We start from the raw sequence: 17,015 nt of genomic DNA on the forward strand, positions 1-17,015 counted from the left end.
TCAGAGGTGTCCCTGATGGAACACTCAGAGATAGGGAATAGAGGTGTCCCTGATGTAACACTCTGATACATGTTTTCAGGGGGCTAATTCAGCACATTCAAGAGGGTCCTAAGACTTGTTATTTCTGAGTGACTTAGAAACATCATGATACTTAGCATCCAAGTAAAGGACATTTCTTCAGAAATCAAGAGTTTTCTTATGCTTCTCCATTCATTCTTAAGGAATCAGCAACCTTCTTTTCAACAGGTGGGCTGGCAGCAGGTGGGCTCACAGCAGTAGCAGCAGCAGGCTGGGCGGCAGCAGGACTGTCCACAGTAGGATGGGCGGCAGCAGGAGGCCTGGGCATGGTGCAGCTGGCAGCAGGTTGGGGGTGTGCAGCTCACCACACAGCAGGGGGGCAGGCAGGTGTCCTCCACACGGCAGTCAGGGCGGCACCACCTGGTGCGGCAGCTCACAGCTCCACAGCCACTACCCTGGCCACAGCCCATGCCACACCCAGTCCCACACCCTGTCCCACAGCAGGTTGGCTGGCAGCAGCTGGTCCGGCAACAGGTTGGCTGGCAGCAGCTGGGCTGGCAGCAAGTTGGCTGGCAGCAGCTGGGCTGGCAGCAGCTGGGCCCACAGGTCCCACAGGAACAGCTGGGGAATCCACAGAAGCTGGTGGTGCAACAGGCCATGGTGTCCGGGGTTGTGCTGAGAGTTGTGTTGTTAAGTTCCTGAGTTTTGGCTGCACCTTCTACAGCTGGCCTTTTATATAGTCCCAAGAGACACCAATTTTCCTTATACTTAGCATTTTTCTTTGTCATTATTTGCAAAGTCGGTCACTGATTGGCTAATACCTGAGTTGTTTAGAGAGCTATAAATAGCATTTCATGGCTTGCTTTGGTCATCCTCAATTAAGTCTCATTATATTTCTTTGCCCTGTGGGTCAAGGGAAGGCTCATTATGGAAGCCAATCATGGTAGCTCCCCCGATGCTCCTCTTGGGCCCACCACTACCCGGGCTCGCTCTGTCAAAACTGCCCTTTGATAGCCTTCAGGCAGAGTTTATCTAAACTGAACATTTTCTCCACCAGTGGCCACTCCAATAAGGGTCATGATTTCATACACAAGTTGTCTAGACTTGGAGTAACTAACATGAGTATCACCAAAACGTGAGCACTCGCCTGAAGCATCAGCGTGGACAGGAAGCGTGCCTGTCTGTGGTCAGAGTGTGTGAGTTGCAGGGTGCTCAAGCCCTCAAGGGTGTTACTGTCTTTAACCACCAATGAACAAGTTCCCAACTGAGACCCTTAAAGACTGATGTTCTCCTGTAGATTGTTTTCTGACTCTACTAAATTAAAAATATATGCTAGTAATGAATGTACATTTTAACAAGTCAAACAGTCCAAAGACATACATGGAAGAGTTAGTATTTTCCCTCCGTTCCTCAACACACATGCATGCCTTCCAAAACTAGTACTCCAGAAGGCAGTCAATATTAAGAAGGGTTTACAGGAACAACTATAAAGGACACATGAACAATAACAATTTAGGTGGAAACAGGAAGGAGGGCTGGAGTGGAGGGAAGGAATGGAGAGAAAAGGCAGAAAACTACTTGAACAACAATAATAATTAAAAACAAATATTCAGTTTGGTGCCTACTGTTCAATACCTTTCTTCCTGTTTTTGCGAACAGGAACCAGCACATATATGCATATAGCTTCTAATTCAGTAAAATTGGGGTCTCCTATACATATTTATTTTTAAACAGTTTAATGATAGTAAAATGCATATAACAAAGTGTACCATCTTAACCATTTTTAAGTGTACAATTCACTAATGTTAAGTAAATTCACATTGTCAGTTCTTTTTATCTTACAAGACGGAAATGCTACGTCCCTTCAATATCTTTCCCACTCTCCCCTTCCTGCCCCAACCCTTGGCAACCACCATTCTAATATGCATCTTGATGAATTTGACCACTCTTGGTATCTCATACAAGTAGAATCATATAGTATTTGTGGGGTTTTTTGTGTGTGTGACTGGCTTATTTCACTTAGCATAATCTTCTTCAGAGTCATCCCTGTTGTAGAATAGATCAGACTTTCTTTCCTTTTTAAGGCTTAATAATATTCCATGGTGTGCATACACTACAGTCTGTTTATCCATTCATCCATCAGTGGACAGTTGGGTTGCCTCTACCTATTGGCTGTGTGGTTAATGCTGCTCTCGCTTTGCAAACTGGCCCCCATACACGAAAGGCAAGGAGAGACCAAAGAAAGAGGCAGACCAATCCATACTGGTAGGTGGTAGGTTTAAAAAGCAAGAGAAGTTACTTATAAGGCTTGTCTTGGGTGACAGCAAGACAAGCAGATGATTTCAACTGCCAGCCAAATCTTAAAAGTCTAGATGGAGGCTTTAACTGGATTTAGTCACATATAGCATCCAAGTGGTCTTGGCAACTCATTGCTCTCACAAGGCTGTGTCCTTGAGAACAGCTCCCATTGTGGGAAGGGCAGGTGGAGAGTACATTCCAAACGCAGGGGAGGGAGTGAGGATCCTCAGAATGCCCGCGTCCAGCTCTCTGGTCAACCAGTGGTCATGTTCTCTTGATCACCTCCTCTCACGGCTATCACGAGCATGGGTGTGCAAATCTCTCTTCAACACTGTGCTTTCAATTCTTTTGGGTATATACCTAGACATGGAATTGCTACTTTACATGGTAATTCTATTTTTCATGTTTTGAGTAACTGCTTTTTCATAGGGATTGTGCTATTTCACATTCCCACCAAGAGTGCACAAGAATTCCGATTTCTCCACATTCTTGCCAGCCCTTGCTGGGTTTTCTGAGAGTAGCCATGGGTGTGTGGTGGGATGTAATTATGGTTTTGATGTGAACTTTCATGATTATCAGTGATACTGAGAATCTTTTCATGTGCTTGTTGGTCATTTGTGTATCTTCTTGGAGAAATGTCCATTCATGTCATTTGCCCAACTTTTGTTTTGTTGTTCTTGTTGAGTTTAAGAGTTCTTTTTTTTAATATAATTTTTTAATTTAATTCTTGTTCAAGTACAGGTTTCTGTCTTATATTCCCAACCCTTCCCATCCCCCACCCCATGCTCCCCGCCTCCCTCCCCTTTCTGCCCCCCACCCTTAGTTATTGTCCATGTGTCCTTTATACTTGTTCATGTGAGTCCGTCCCCTTTTCCCCTATGATTCTCTCCCCTCTCCCCTCTGGACCCTGACAGCCTGTTCCATATTTGAGTGTCATTGGTCATATTTTGCTTGCTTGTTTGTTTTGTTGTTTAGATTCCTGTTAACGGTGATATCATATGGTATTTGTCTTTCACCGCCTGGCTTATTTCGCTCAGCATAATGCTTTCCAGTTCCATCCATGATGTTGCAAAGGGTAGGAGCTCCTTCTTCCTTTCTGCAGCATAGAATTCCATTGTGTAAATGTACCATAGTTTTTTGATCCAGTCATTTACCGATGGGCATCTAGGTTGCTTCCAACTCTTGGCTATCATGAATTGTGCTGCTATGAACATTGGGGTGCATAGGTTCTTTTGGATTGGTGTTTCAGGGTTCTTAGGATATACTCCCAAGAGTGGAATTGCTGGGTCAAAAGGCACGTTCATTTTTAGTTTTCTTAAGAGTTCTTTTTAAGCCCTGGCTGGTGTAGCTCAGTGGATTGAGTGCGGGCCTGCGAACCAGAGGATCGCGGTTCGATTCCCAGTCAGGGCACATGCCTGGGTTGCTGGCGGGTTCCCTGCAGGCCAACTCCCAGCAGGGGACGCACAAAAGGCAACCATACATTGATGTTTCTCTCCCTCTCTCCTTCCTCTCTAAAGATAAATAAATAAATAAAATCTTAAAAAAAAAAAGAGTTCTTTTTATATTTTGGATATTAACCCCTTATCAGATATGTGATTTGCAAATATTTTCTCCCATTCTGTAGATTCCTTTCCATTTTGTTGATGGTGTCCTTGGATGCATGAAAATCTTAATTTTGGTGTAGTCCAATTTATTTTTTATTTTGTTGTCTATGCTTTCTGTGTCATATCCAAGAAATCAATGCCAAATCTAACATCATGAAGTTTTTCCCCTATGTTTCCCTCTATGAGTTTTAAGTCTTATATTTAGGTCTTTGATCCATTTTGATTTAATTTTATATGTGTAAAAATTTTTTTTGCATGTGCATATCCATTTTTTCCAACACCATTTGTTGAAAAGATGGTCCTTTCCCCTCGAATGGTCTTGACACCCTGTTGAAAATCATTTGACCATATATGTGAGGGTTTATTTCTTGGCTCTCTATTCTATTCTATATGTCTGCAGGTCTGCCTTTATGTCAGTACCATACTATTTTGATTATTATAGCTCTATAACATAGTTGAAATCAGGAAGTGTGATGCCTCCAGCTTTGTTCTTCCTTCTGAAGATTGCTTTAGCTATTTGGGGTCTTTTGTGGCTTCATACAAATATTAGGATTTTTTTTCTATTTCTGTGAAAAACACCATTGGAATTTAGACAGGAATTGAATTAAATCTTTAGATTGCTTTATGTAGTATGGATATTTTAACAATATTCATTCTCTTAATCTATGGGCATGGTATGCCTTTCCATTTATTTCTGTTTTCTTTAGTTTATTTAACCAATGTCTGATAGTTTTCAGTGTGTAAATTCTTCACTTTTTTGGTTAAATTTATTCCTAAGCATTTTATTCTTTTGATGCCATAGTAAGTGACATTATTTTCTTCATTTCTCTTTCTGATCAATTGTTGACAATGTGTAGAAATGCAACTGATTTTGTAAATTGATTTTGTATCCTGAAACTTTACTGAATACATTGATTAGTTCTTACACTTTTTTTGAGGGAGGTGATGTCTTTCAGGTTTTGTATTTATAATATTATCTGCAAGTAGAGACTATTTTACTTCATTCTTTCTGATTTAGATTCCTTTTATTTCTTTTTCTTGCCTAATTGCTATAGATAGAACTTCCAATACTATGAAAAATAGAATAGGTGAAAGTGGGTATCCTTCTTCTGCTCCTGATTGCAGAGAAAAAGCTTTCAGTCTCCCACCATTGAGGATGATGTGAGTGTGGGCTTTTCGTTTATGGCTTTTGTTATGCTGAGGTAGTTTCCTTCTAACCCTAGTTTACTGAATTTTTTAATCATGAAAGGCTGTTGGATGGCATCAAGTGTTTTCTCTGTATCTCTGCCCTCCACCCCCGCCTTCATTCTGCTATGTGATGTATGCGTTGAGTTCCACATGTTGAAAATCTTACTTGGTCATGGTGTATATCCTCTTAAAAGCACACAGAATGGTGCTTTAAAAAGGATACGGTGTATATCATGTGTGCACATCATGGTGTATATCATGTGTGCTTTTGAATTCATCACATCAAATTAACTAGGGATATTGGTCTGAAATTTTCTCTTCTTGTGTTGTCTACCTGATTTTGGTACCAGGGTAATTCTGGCATCATAGGATGAGTTTGGAAGTGTTCCCCCCACCCTTGTTTTCATTTTTTGAAAGAGTTTAAGGAGAATTGATCTTAGTTTTTCTTTTCGTTTTTGGTAGAATTCATCAATGAAGCCTCTGATACTGGGATTCTCTCTCTTGGAGGTTTATTATGGATTCAATCTCCTTATTAGTTGTTGATCTGTTCAGATTTCTATTTCTTTATGATTCAGTTTTGATAGGAATTATCCATTTCATCTAGGTTATTCAATTTGTTGGTTTATTCTAGACATATTATTATTCATTCTTTTAAATGGCTATGCAATATTCCAGAGTATGATCATACCACATTTTATTCAGTAATCCTCTACTGAGAAGTCTTCAACTGTTTTTAGTTTGTGCTTTTGAATTTAAAAAAATCATAGATTCTAAACTGAAGGTGATTTTATTTTTATTTAAGTTACTGGAGTGACATTGGTTAATATCGTCATATAGGCTTCAAGTGTCCATTTCTATGATAAACAGGTCCAGGGTTAAGTGACTAGAGGTGGTCACATGATATAGGGGACTGAGCTCTTAACTTAAGAATTGAGTTAATTGCATTAAATAGGCTTCTCAAACTGGTTCTACCATTAAGTGACTGAACCTCAGAAAAGTCACTTAATCCCTCTGAACACAGGTTTATTCATCTGTAAAATGAGATGATCTCTCAGACACCTCCAGGGATAAAATTGTGTAATTGCTCTACCAGATCTGCCCATGCCCTAAGGGCATGATCTGCCCATGTCCGGTTCACCAGAGTTTCATACATAGTACCTTCTGCACCATCTTGAATGTAGACACTCAGTCTGTGCTTGTTGAATTAAAGAGGCAACGAATGACCAGTGGTGTATGGTAATGATAAACAGTCGAATTTCACCAGTCTCTTGTCCATTTTTTTGTTTTTCTCAGTAGGACCTGTTAGGTAATGATACCTGAAAGTGGTCAGTAGTTAGAATCAAAGGGGCAAGGGTCAAATGTGCCTTCATTTCTGTTCTGTTGCTCAAGGGGTATTTTCTGGATTGGATAGGTGTCTTGGTGCTGTGTCAGGGAAGTTGATTCTTTGCTTACATGTTATCCATGTAAGCATGTTATTCATGCTTTCTAATTACTTGATTTTTATTAAACCTTGAATGAATAAAGCATTGTAATTTTAACCAAAGTAATATTCTTTTTTAATTTTAATTTTTTAATTTTATTTTTGTTGTTGACACTGTCACAGATGTCCCCATTTCCCCCCTGCTTCCCTCTTCGCTCACCTTCACCGAGCCCCTACCTGCCTTCCCTCTGGCCATCACCATGCTGTTGTCTGTGTCTATGGGTTATGCAGATATGATCTTTGGCTAATTCCTTCTCCTTTTTTCATCCAGTCCCCACTCCACCCTCCCCTCTGACACCTGTTAGTCTGTTCCATGCATCTATGCTTCTTTTTCTATTTTGTTTGTCAGTTTATTTTGTTCATTATTCCATATATAAGTGAGATCATATGGTATTTGCCCTTCTCTGGCTGATTTATTTCACTTAGCATAATAATCTCCAGGTCCATCCTTGCTGTTGCAAAAGGTAGAATTTTCTTCTTTTATATGGCCACTTCGTATTCCACTGTGTAAATGTACCACAGCTTTTATTGATCCACTCATCTACTGATGGGTGCTTGGGCCATTTCCAGATCTTGGCTATTGTAAGTAACACTGCAGTGAAAATAGGAGTGCATATATTCTTTCAAACTGGTGTTCCACCAAGAGTGCACAAGCGCTCCCTTTTCTCTACATCCACACCACCACCTGTTGTTTGCTGATTTGTTTATGATGGCCAATCTGGCAGGTGTGAGGTGATATCTTGTTGTGGTGTTAATTTGCACCTCTCTGATGATTAGTGATGTTGAGCATTTTTTTAATATGTCAGTGGGCCATTTGTACAACCTCTTTGGAAAAGTGTCCATTCAGGTCCTTGGCCCTGTTTTAAATTGGGTTGTTTGTCTTTCTGGTGTTAAATTGTATAAGTTATTTATGTACTTTGGAAATGAACCCCAAATCAGATGTACAATTGGCAAATATGCTCTCTCGTGTGTAGGCTCCCTTTGCATTTTGTGGATGGTTTCTTTTGCTGTGCAAAAGCTTTTTGGTTTGATGTAGTCCCATTTATTTATTTTTTACTTGATTCTCTTGCCCTATGAGGTATATCAGCAAAAATATTGCTATGAGAGATGTCTGAGATTTTACTGCCTATGTTTTATTCTAGGGTGGTCATGGTTTTGTGACTTACATTCAAGTCTTTTATATATTCTTAATTAAAAAAGAACACCTTCATTACCTGGCTGGTGTAGCTCAGTGGATTGAGCTCGGGCCTGCGAACCACACGATCGCAGTTCGATTACCAGTTAGGGCACATGCCTGGGTTGCAGGCCAGTTCCCAGCAGGGGACTCATGAGAAGCAACCATACATTGATGTTTCTCTCCTTCTCTCCTTCCCTTCCTCTCTAAAGATAAATAAATAAGAATCCAAAATTAAAAAAAAAAACACCTTCTGTTTCATCCAGTTCTAATCCCAGTGAACAAAGAATTAATCCTGATCCTTTCCTCCAAATCACCCAAATTTATGAAGTCTTCTGTAATGCTTGTATTTAAGTGTGTATAAATTTATTGCATGTATGTATTGTGTATAAATGTGTATATATGTATAATAAACATGTGTATTTCTATATACATTTCAAGCCAAAGTACATATGCTGATTCAAAAATAGAGCAAAACCTTTGTTATTCTCACTTTAAGTTCAGAAACCGGGGGGAAAGTTTGGGGATTAAAAAATCTCCGTCTAATTAGAAGCGTTTTTCCTCAGGGAGGCTGGTCCAGCTACAGCTCTCTTGCTTTGCTCTGCCAGACTGTTGTTGGTGGGAATCAGGCTCTTCCTGGGATCGTGAGGAAAGCCTCCCAGGACTCAGGCACGGAGACTGCGGTGTGGCAGAACGGTTCATTGAGGGGAAGGCTGCCCCTGGGCTTCCAACGCCCCGTTGCTCTTTGTCCTGCCATGGGAAAATCAAGGACAGAAATAGAGTCAATGTCCAGGACCCCGTGCCATATTAAAGCTTATGTTTTTGGGAGCCCACATGGTCTACAGTGGGCCCTGGTAGCTGCTAGGCCTACGCGGTTTGTGCCCCCTTGCGAGAGAGAACACACAAGTGCATGTGGCAAGGGCAGTGCCAGGTGGTGGGGGTGGGAGGGAGAGGTTCTCTGTATCCCTGGGATTATATTAGTTCACGTTTGGGAAAGACCAGATGCTTTTTCAGAATAACCAGTGAAACTTCCCAGGTTTTCATGGGATCTTGACAGGCCCACCTTCTAGTTAGGCTGACAGGCCTCCAGAGTGAAACACCTCCCCCTGTGCCCCCACAACAGTCTGGCACTGGAGGCGGGGGTGGGGGGAGTGTTAATGCCCTTGGCGGAGAAATACCGTAATTCCATGGAGTATGAAACAAGCAGATCCATGCTCCCCACGTTATTAAGCACGTTGTCCAATTTCTTCTGCTCCCCTTTTACCAAGAAGTAACTAACTACCTATGGTAATAAGACCACATGTACGTGGAAAGGTGTGATATATTAGCATGCATTACCATTGTTTGAAGATTGCCTGAAGGAGCGTTCCTCCAACAGCCGTGAAAAAACGAGCCACTCTGGGGCTGGATTCAGAGGCCCTGACTTCTGCAGCTTCCTGGTGGTGGAAGCCCTGTGCGAGGGCAGGATGTGGTCGTGGCGCTGTGCCATTTCTGAGGCCCCAGAACCACATTTGCTGGGTCTTCTTATGGGGGAATAACTCCTATTGGACCTGACCAAATTCCCTAACGTTGTATAAGAAGAGCAGTGTAGTGTATATAGCAAGACCAGATTAAAATCTTTTGTATGACTGTCTATGAAATATACATGATGAGCACACTCAATGAAGAAAAGACGATGTGTTTGCTGCACCAAACAGATACAATTTATTGGGCCTTGGTACAGTTATTCTCCTCTCATGGGAAGTACACTGTGTAGGATGGCGGAGTACAGGAGGTGAACGTGTCTGAGAGGTGCAGATGGTTCTTCTACATCCTCAGTGGCACAGAGTCCTGGAGCATGGGATCAAACAGTCGCTGAAGGTCAATCCCAGTACAAACTGGCTTTCCCATTTCTTGAGTCAAACTTGTATTTTGCAGCCTCAGTGGGGAGACCAAGCTTTGTGAGGAAGAGAGGTCTGTGAGTCTCATACCTGGTAACCTCCGTGAAAAAGCCAAATAAAGGTTCGAGAACTTGTCAGTGGCCCAGGGGTAGTTGAACACGTAATTAGTTCATGGATGGACTTGGAAGTTGAAACTTCAGGTTGAACATCAGCAACTTGGCTTTTTAGCAGGTGGGCTCACAACAGGTGGGCTGGCAGCCGGTGGGCTCACAGCAGTAGCAGCAGCAGGCTGGGCGGCAGCAGGACTGTCCACAGTAGGATGGGCGGCAGCAGGAGGCCTGGGCATGGTGCAGCTGGCAGCAGGTTGGGGGGGTGCAGCTCGTCACACAGCAGGGGGGCAGGCAGGTGTCCTCCACGCGGCAGTCAGGGCGGCACCACCTGGTGCGGCAGCTCACAGCTCCACAGCCACTACCCTGGCCACAGTCAGTGGCACAGCTGGTCCCGCACCCTGTCCCACAGCAGGCTGGCTGGCAGCAGCTGGACTGGCAGCAGCTGGAGCCACAGGTCCCACCGGAACAGCTGGGGAATCCACAGAAGCTGGTGGTGCAGCAGGCCATGGTGTCCGGGGTTGGGTCGAGACTTGGGTTGCTTGGAGAAATTTTTTAGTTTTGGGCGATAACTTCCACATTTGGCCTTTTATAGGCCTTGGCCAGCTATTATTTACGTAATTCCCACCATCTCTTCCTTGTTTGTGTTTGAACAAGTTGTTTCTGAATAATAATTGCCCTGTTTCTGAGTTACTTGTTCAACCTTCTGAAAGCCTTTACAAGGTGATTTTATTTTGTGTTCAGTTAGGATCCTTTACCACAGCCAAGTGGTCATTAGCGCTCTAGGACTACATAACCCCTAATTTCCTGTATTTGTTACAATTTGCTCATTGCCCAAAGAATAACTGACTGATGCCTCACCTTTAAGGAATGTCAATATTACTCAGTGTTGACCCTAAGCTCTGGGGTCTCACATGACAGTTTCATTCGTGGCAATGTGGCCTCTGGTGTCAACAGTCCCCTTTCTCTCCTTTTCTTACCTTTACTTTGCTGGGCAAGCGCCGAGATTCTGCGGGCCAGACAGGGATGCTCTCACCGGGACCTGGGGAATGCGGATGAATCGTTACCGGAAACAGTTTGTCTGAAGCACTTACTTTGCGTCCGAATACTTTGCTTCCGTCAATTCCTTTGATTTTCACAGCAGTCCTGTGGGGTAGGTATCATTACTCCTCCGTCTTCCTCGGGTGGACACTGAGCCCCAAATGGATTTAAATCCCCCACCCAAGCTCACTTTGACAAGCAGTGGACCTGGAATTTGAGCCCTTGCCATCTGACTTCAGACTCAGCTCTTTAAACCACTGTGATCCATTCCCTCCTTCCCACATAGGCGGGTGTTCTGGAGAAAATCAGAGGGCGAGCGCAAGAAGTGGAAGTTTGCCCCTCTTCTTGCAGACTTCTGGAGAGTGAAGGGAAGAAAGACGGAGTGTAGGGCGAGTCACATTGCTGTTTATTAGAGATTTCTCTGGAGGCTTTATTTTTTTAATGTATAATACATATTCTTCAAGAAAAACGTAATTGCTAAAAGAGTTCATCTCCCTTGACGCGTGACTTCATCCAATCTTTGATTTTAAGATATTCTATAAATTTAAATGTTCTTTTCTTAAAATTGAGGTACCACCAACATGTAACATTTATTAGTTTCAGGTGTACAACATAATGATTTGATATACACGTGTGTGTGTGTGTATATATATTTGTGAAATGATCACCACAGTAAGTTCATTAAGATCCATCACCACACAGTTACATTTTTTCTTATGATGAGCATAAACGTTCTTCACTGAATAAAAGTCACACTCTTAATATATTAACACTAGAGTATGTGGCATACTGCCTTGGGTTAGATGGGCAGTGTCTTGTTCACTGTAGTTGTTAGAGACTAGTCCAATGAGCCTGAAAATGTACATATTTTGAATGAGGCAATTGGTGGGGTGAAGCGGAAGTTTTTGTTTCGGTGCGATGTAAGGTGGCCTGACCCCCGTGGAGTTGGGCCACTATTCAAGGGAGATGGAGGTTAAATGCCACTTGGGGGTTTGAACCGGAGCCCCGAGGGTTAGAGCTGCTCCTCCAGAATGAAAGCTTTGAGTTCTGATCATAACTCGCCCCAAGTTAGAATGAAGACATTTTCAAATCCTCCATTAAATGTGGTTTAAAAGGTATGGTTCCTGGCGATTTTTTTCTTCTCCTTTTGCAAATCGGGACCACCGATTATTTAGCTAATTTTCTCCCTAGGAGGTTGGAAATATGTGGGTTTGTTGTTACAACAACCTCAGGAGCTACCTGTTGCACTTCTAAATTCAACAGAATCTCTGCCACTAAGCCGATTTGTGTTTCCTTGCACAAAGTCCAGATGTTCGGGGAGTTGGAGTGCGGGTTGACGGGGACACTGGAGATGGAAGGATCGTGTATCATACTCCCATTTCTGTGCTTTTCTGCCATTATTTTCAGCATTTTCCTCAGTGCAAAATTTAACTCAGTTTTCATGGGTCTGGTCTCTAGTTGCCCCTGGAGAATCGTTACGAATAAGCTGTTTCAGTCAGGGCTCTCCAGGGAACCAGGATCGACGGGATAAATGACAACAACAGGATCTATAAATACAGGAGCGGGCAAAGGCAGGTTCACAGCTGTGAGGGAGCCGCTTCTGAGTCAACACAGCTATTGTAAGAATCATAACCTGCGTGTCTTTTTCCATACAAATAACCCTAAGCCTACTTTTGTCCACCCCTGCATGTATTTCAATGTAAGTGTAAATAAATACATTTGCTTCTTAGGAGGGATTGGCTCATGTAATGACGGGGGCTGAGAAGTCGCACTGGACACCCGTTCAATTGAGAGCAGAAGAAGGTGGATGTCTCAGCTCGAGCAGGAGCGCAAATTCTCCCTTCTTTTGCCTTTTTTGGTTTTATTTAGGCCCCCACTGGACTAACTGATGTCTGGCTGCATCCGCAAGGGTGATCCATCTTTTCTACTCAGTCTACGGATCAAATGCTAATTTCTCCTGCAATAAAGACAGCCTCACCAGCACAGCCAGAAATAATGTTTTGGCTGCTCTCTGCTTGTCCCTCAACCCAATCAACTTGGTGGAAAACAATAAACCATTATATAATGTATGATACTTATAATTTGACAATTCTGCCCCACTACCACAGAATGGAGACTAATCTGAACATTCCTCGACCTCCCCTTAAATAAATAAAAAAATAAAAAATTTCTTATTGTCCTACCACTTAAATCCATTTCTTCCTGATTGGTTCACATACAAATAGAATGAGAAGTTTCATCACTTGTGGTCTTCCCCTGTGTACATTCTTTATCCTTTTTAAATGCTGGATATTCCTATTGGTAGTTTTCTTTAGGGGAAAAAAATATCAGGACCTTTACATGTAAAGCTTTTCAAAATTTCTGTGCTCTTTCTTTCTGGTTTTAATTATTTCATTTAAGTTGTGGTGCCCAGGCCATTTCAGTACCACAAGAAGAGAGGATGTGTTTCTCTATTATTCTTGAATTTTGACATCTGTTTATAGATGCTAACGTATGCAATTATTTTTCTTTAACATGCCGGGGTTCCATTTTTCTAGTTATAAGTTTGGGGTGAATTTCTAATTCCTTAAACTCCCTTTAATCAGTTCTCTAAATCAGCTGCATCTACCTTACTTAAATTCCTGAGAGATAAGACATGGTCGGTACGCCAACCAAATGAATACCCTTTTGATGCTAAACCAAGTAACAAGATCATTCTCTTCTCTCCCAAATGCCAACCTAGCTCTTCCCAGGGCTTCTAAGCTAAAGCCCTGTGAAGTAAAGGGTGCATCCAGTCGAAGCCATCCCAGGCTGTTGGGAGACGGGAGAGCGGTAGGGGATGGAACAGAGTGTTGACCACGTTTCAGAGGCGTCATATAGGAGTGTGTGTGTAGGGTGTGCTTTGACAGGGGCTCTGTCCACTCAGAGGAAGGAGAGCCTTATTCTTCACACAAAGAGCTGTGGGTTCAACAAGTGCTGTGTGCCTTGGGCTGTGTTTCACCAAAGGTGGTGCCTTTTAAAAAATTCTTATGATGTGGTGTTGGTGGAGGCCTCATCCCTTTGACTTTTTAAAAAATCGAGGTGAAATTCACAGAGCACAAATGACCATTTAAAGTATGCAGTGGAGGGGCATCTGTTGCTTTCACAATGCATTACCAGCACACTTCTCTCTGATTTCAGCACTGTTCATCACCCAGAGGCACACCGAATAGCCTTCAAGTGATCACTTCTCCCTCTCCCCTCAGCCGGTGGCTCACCACTTCAATTTTAAGATCTCAAAGATTTTATTCGTTATAATGGAAGCTTCATTATATGTCTCTTATTTGATCCTTGCTTCATTCTAGAACTCTCTCTGGAGACTGGATAAAAATGGGGATGGTGTATGCCAACATCATATTCGCTGAAATCCATCCCTGTAATGGACATTTATTGTCTCCTTCACAACACAATCCATGAGAACTGTATAGGTCTCGTAAAAGCAGCACCCGAAACTCCCTTCAGTCACTTCGTGAAGTGTGTTATGAGGAACACTAGGTGTTAGCTGGAGATAAGCGAGCAGAGGATACGCCAGTCAAATTAGTTTGGCAGTGACGGTTGTAGAGGTTCTGTTTTGCAGGACCTCTCACTTCCTTTGATGTTCTTTTTTTAAAGATTGCATTTATTTATTTTTAGAAATAGGGAAAGGGAGGACGAAAGAGAAGGAGAGAAGCATTAATGGGTGAGAGACAGAACAATCGGTTGCCTCTCGCATGTGTCCCACTCAGGGACTGGACCACAAAGCAGGTGTGTGCCCTGACCAGGAATCGAACTAGCAACCTTTTGCTTTGCAGGACAATGCTCGACCAGCTGAGCCACACCAGTCAGGCCTCTTTAATATTCTAATGTGTTTTATATAAAAAAATGGTGGTAACATATTCAACAATATTTGACCATTGACTACTTTTTCTTCTTTGGGCATCTAGAACTCAGGATGCCTTTCCATCTTATGTATTATTGTAAAATCTGGTGTACATTGTTCTTCCAATCATGTGTTACCCTTTTTCTACCCCTGCTGATTGAAAGAACTGCACACAGAATTATACATGAATGAATAAATGGATTTGGCAATGATTTCAAGAAGCTAAATGGCATAGAATTTCTTTTTATAGATCTGACCTTCTGCAACACCTGACCCATCAACTGCACAGTTGAGGACCCCAAGAAATAGTTTATAAATACTTATATATTACTTTAATCGTATATTTTGGCTGCAGAATATTGGACCATTGAATGAATCAACAATAAAGGCCACCTTTTAAAGATCATTATTAAAGCCACAATGATGAAAAACCACAGTGCTCCACCACATTTATTGAGATTTGAAAAACCCCAGTGCCCCAGAATCAGTGACAAGCTCCAAAGAGTTCTCCAACGATGACTTCATCATCGAAGAATGAAAACTTTTAGTAATGCCCAAACCCACTGAGCTGTTGAAATATTTCAGGTGATATTTAGAGCAATATGTCATACACTCTTTTCACATGGTTGGGCTTCTGTTGATATTCAGGTCTGTGAAGTATTTTGGATCTTCTATTATAAATTAATTTACATCTTAGCAAAATTGTGTAGCCATGTGGCAAGAGGTCGCAAGCTGGATTATGGGTATGGGAGCTCAGAAGTTTGTTGGGACTCTCCACTGGTTAGTTTGGTTGTGTCATTTTCTCAGGATTCCCACCAGAAGGTTTCAACAGGTGGGCTGGCAGCCGGTGGGCTCACAGCAGTAGCAGCAGCAGGCTGGGCGGCAGCAGGAGGCCTGGGCATGGTGCACCTGGCAGCAAGTTGGGGGGGTGCAGCTCGTCACACAGCAGGGGGGCAGGCAGGTGTCCTCCACGCGGCAGTCAGGGCGGCACCACCTGGTGTGGCAGCTCACAGCTCCACAGCCACTACCCTGGCCACAGCCCATGCCACACCCGGTCCCACACCTGATCCCACACCCTGTCCCACAGCAGGTTGGCTGGCAGCAGCTGGGCTGGCAGCAGCTGGAGCCACAGGTCCCACAGGTCCCACAGGAACAGCTGGGGAATCCACAGAAGCTGGTGGTGCAGCAGGCCATGGTGCTGGGGGTTGGGCTGAGAGTGGGTTTGCTCAGGGGAGTTTCTGCGTTAGGGATGCTTGTCCCACTGGGGCCTGTTATAGGCTTTGGCCAGTTTCTGTGTTTGTGACCGTCAGAATTTTTATCTTGTTACTCTTTGAAGAAGCTTTCCAGGGCCCTCTGATTGTTACTGAGTTCTTTTAAATGTATGTCTAAATTGGTTTTTCCTGCTTGCTCAGCCAGTATTCACCAAATGTGTTTGGTAGTCCTGGGTAGAGTTGTTGATGTTTTGTTTCCAAACAGTGCTGTAATTTTTCACCTGACAAAGTGCCTCTCACTCATGAGATGATGCTATTTTGGCATCATATTTGACCAAAATTTTTGAGTCTTCAGAAAAAATTATTACCCATTTCCTGTTATTATGAACCATGTCCTTCATGTAAGGCTATCTTTATGTTTTTTAGATTAATAAGATTATGGTCTCTATAGTTGCCCAGATAAAAATTCTGACAACCTCCACATTCATAAAAATTTATAGATATTTCCAGAAACTGGATCTCTCCAATTTCTATGTTCTCTCTTGAAGTTCACACATTCAGCCTTGAGGAAACATTTATCGCTTGGGAGAATATATGAGACAAAACTCTTCCATTCCAACTAACTGTGGATATTTTATTATTACAAATTTAAAATATGGGCTACAATTCGTATTCAGTAATTAGGAAAAAATGCAAAAAATTTAATGTAATTTATATTTCTATGAAACATGAAAATCACTACTATACAGGTTATCTGGGCAGTTATTTGAGTATTATTTCTCAAAGGTGGGATTCACTTCAATTTACATCATTTGCATAACTATATCTTGTGTTTTATGCAAGGATATCAGACCAAAGAGCACAACAGTTTAATTTGTACAGGGGAGCCAAAAAAAGAAAAAGCAGGAATTTGAAAACACTTTTTTCTGGATCACAGGGTTTATAAGGCAGATGGGTAACCAAATATTGTTCAATAAGTAAAGTGCAAAAAGATTAAAATAAATTTATCAAAATAAAAATTGAAACAATAACTGGTGTTTGCTAAAAGAAAGACTGTGGTTTTCCATTTGAAGTTTGTGGTTACATGGGAGGAAATGAAAAAAAGAGTTGCGGCCAAAGGAACATATTATTGCTACT

At 42.3% G+C, this 17,015-nt stretch overlaps 2 protein-coding genes across 2 annotated transcripts; both read right to left on the reverse strand.

The window, feature by feature from the left end:
• Positions 1 to 239: 239 nt before the first annotated feature.
• On the reverse strand, positions 240 to 677 carry LOC118978076 (keratin-associated protein 9-3-like). Its single transcript, XM_037033326.1, has one exon. The coding sequence runs from the start codon at positions 675 to 677 to the stop codon at positions 240 to 242; it is 438 nt and encodes a 145-aa protein (XP_036889221.1).
• A 9,189-nt stretch (positions 678 to 9,866) lies between these two features.
• LOC118978080 (keratin-associated protein 9-3-like) lies at positions 9,867 to 10,259 on the reverse strand. Its single transcript, XM_037033330.1, has one exon. It carries the CDS (start codon positions 10,257 to 10,259, stop codon positions 9,867 to 9,869), a length of 393 nt encoding a protein of 130 aa, XP_036889225.1.
• Between the last annotated feature and the right edge of the window lie 6,756 nt (positions 10,260 to 17,015).

The sequence above is a fragment of the Sturnira hondurensis genome, unplaced genomic scaffold (genome assembly GCF_014824575.4).
Source record: "Sturnira hondurensis isolate 20B ecotype Veracruz unplaced genomic scaffold, ASM1482457v3 Scaffold0021632, whole genome shotgun sequence".
Lineage (NCBI taxonomy): Eukaryota > Metazoa > Chordata > Mammalia > Chiroptera > Phyllostomidae > Sturnira > Sturnira hondurensis.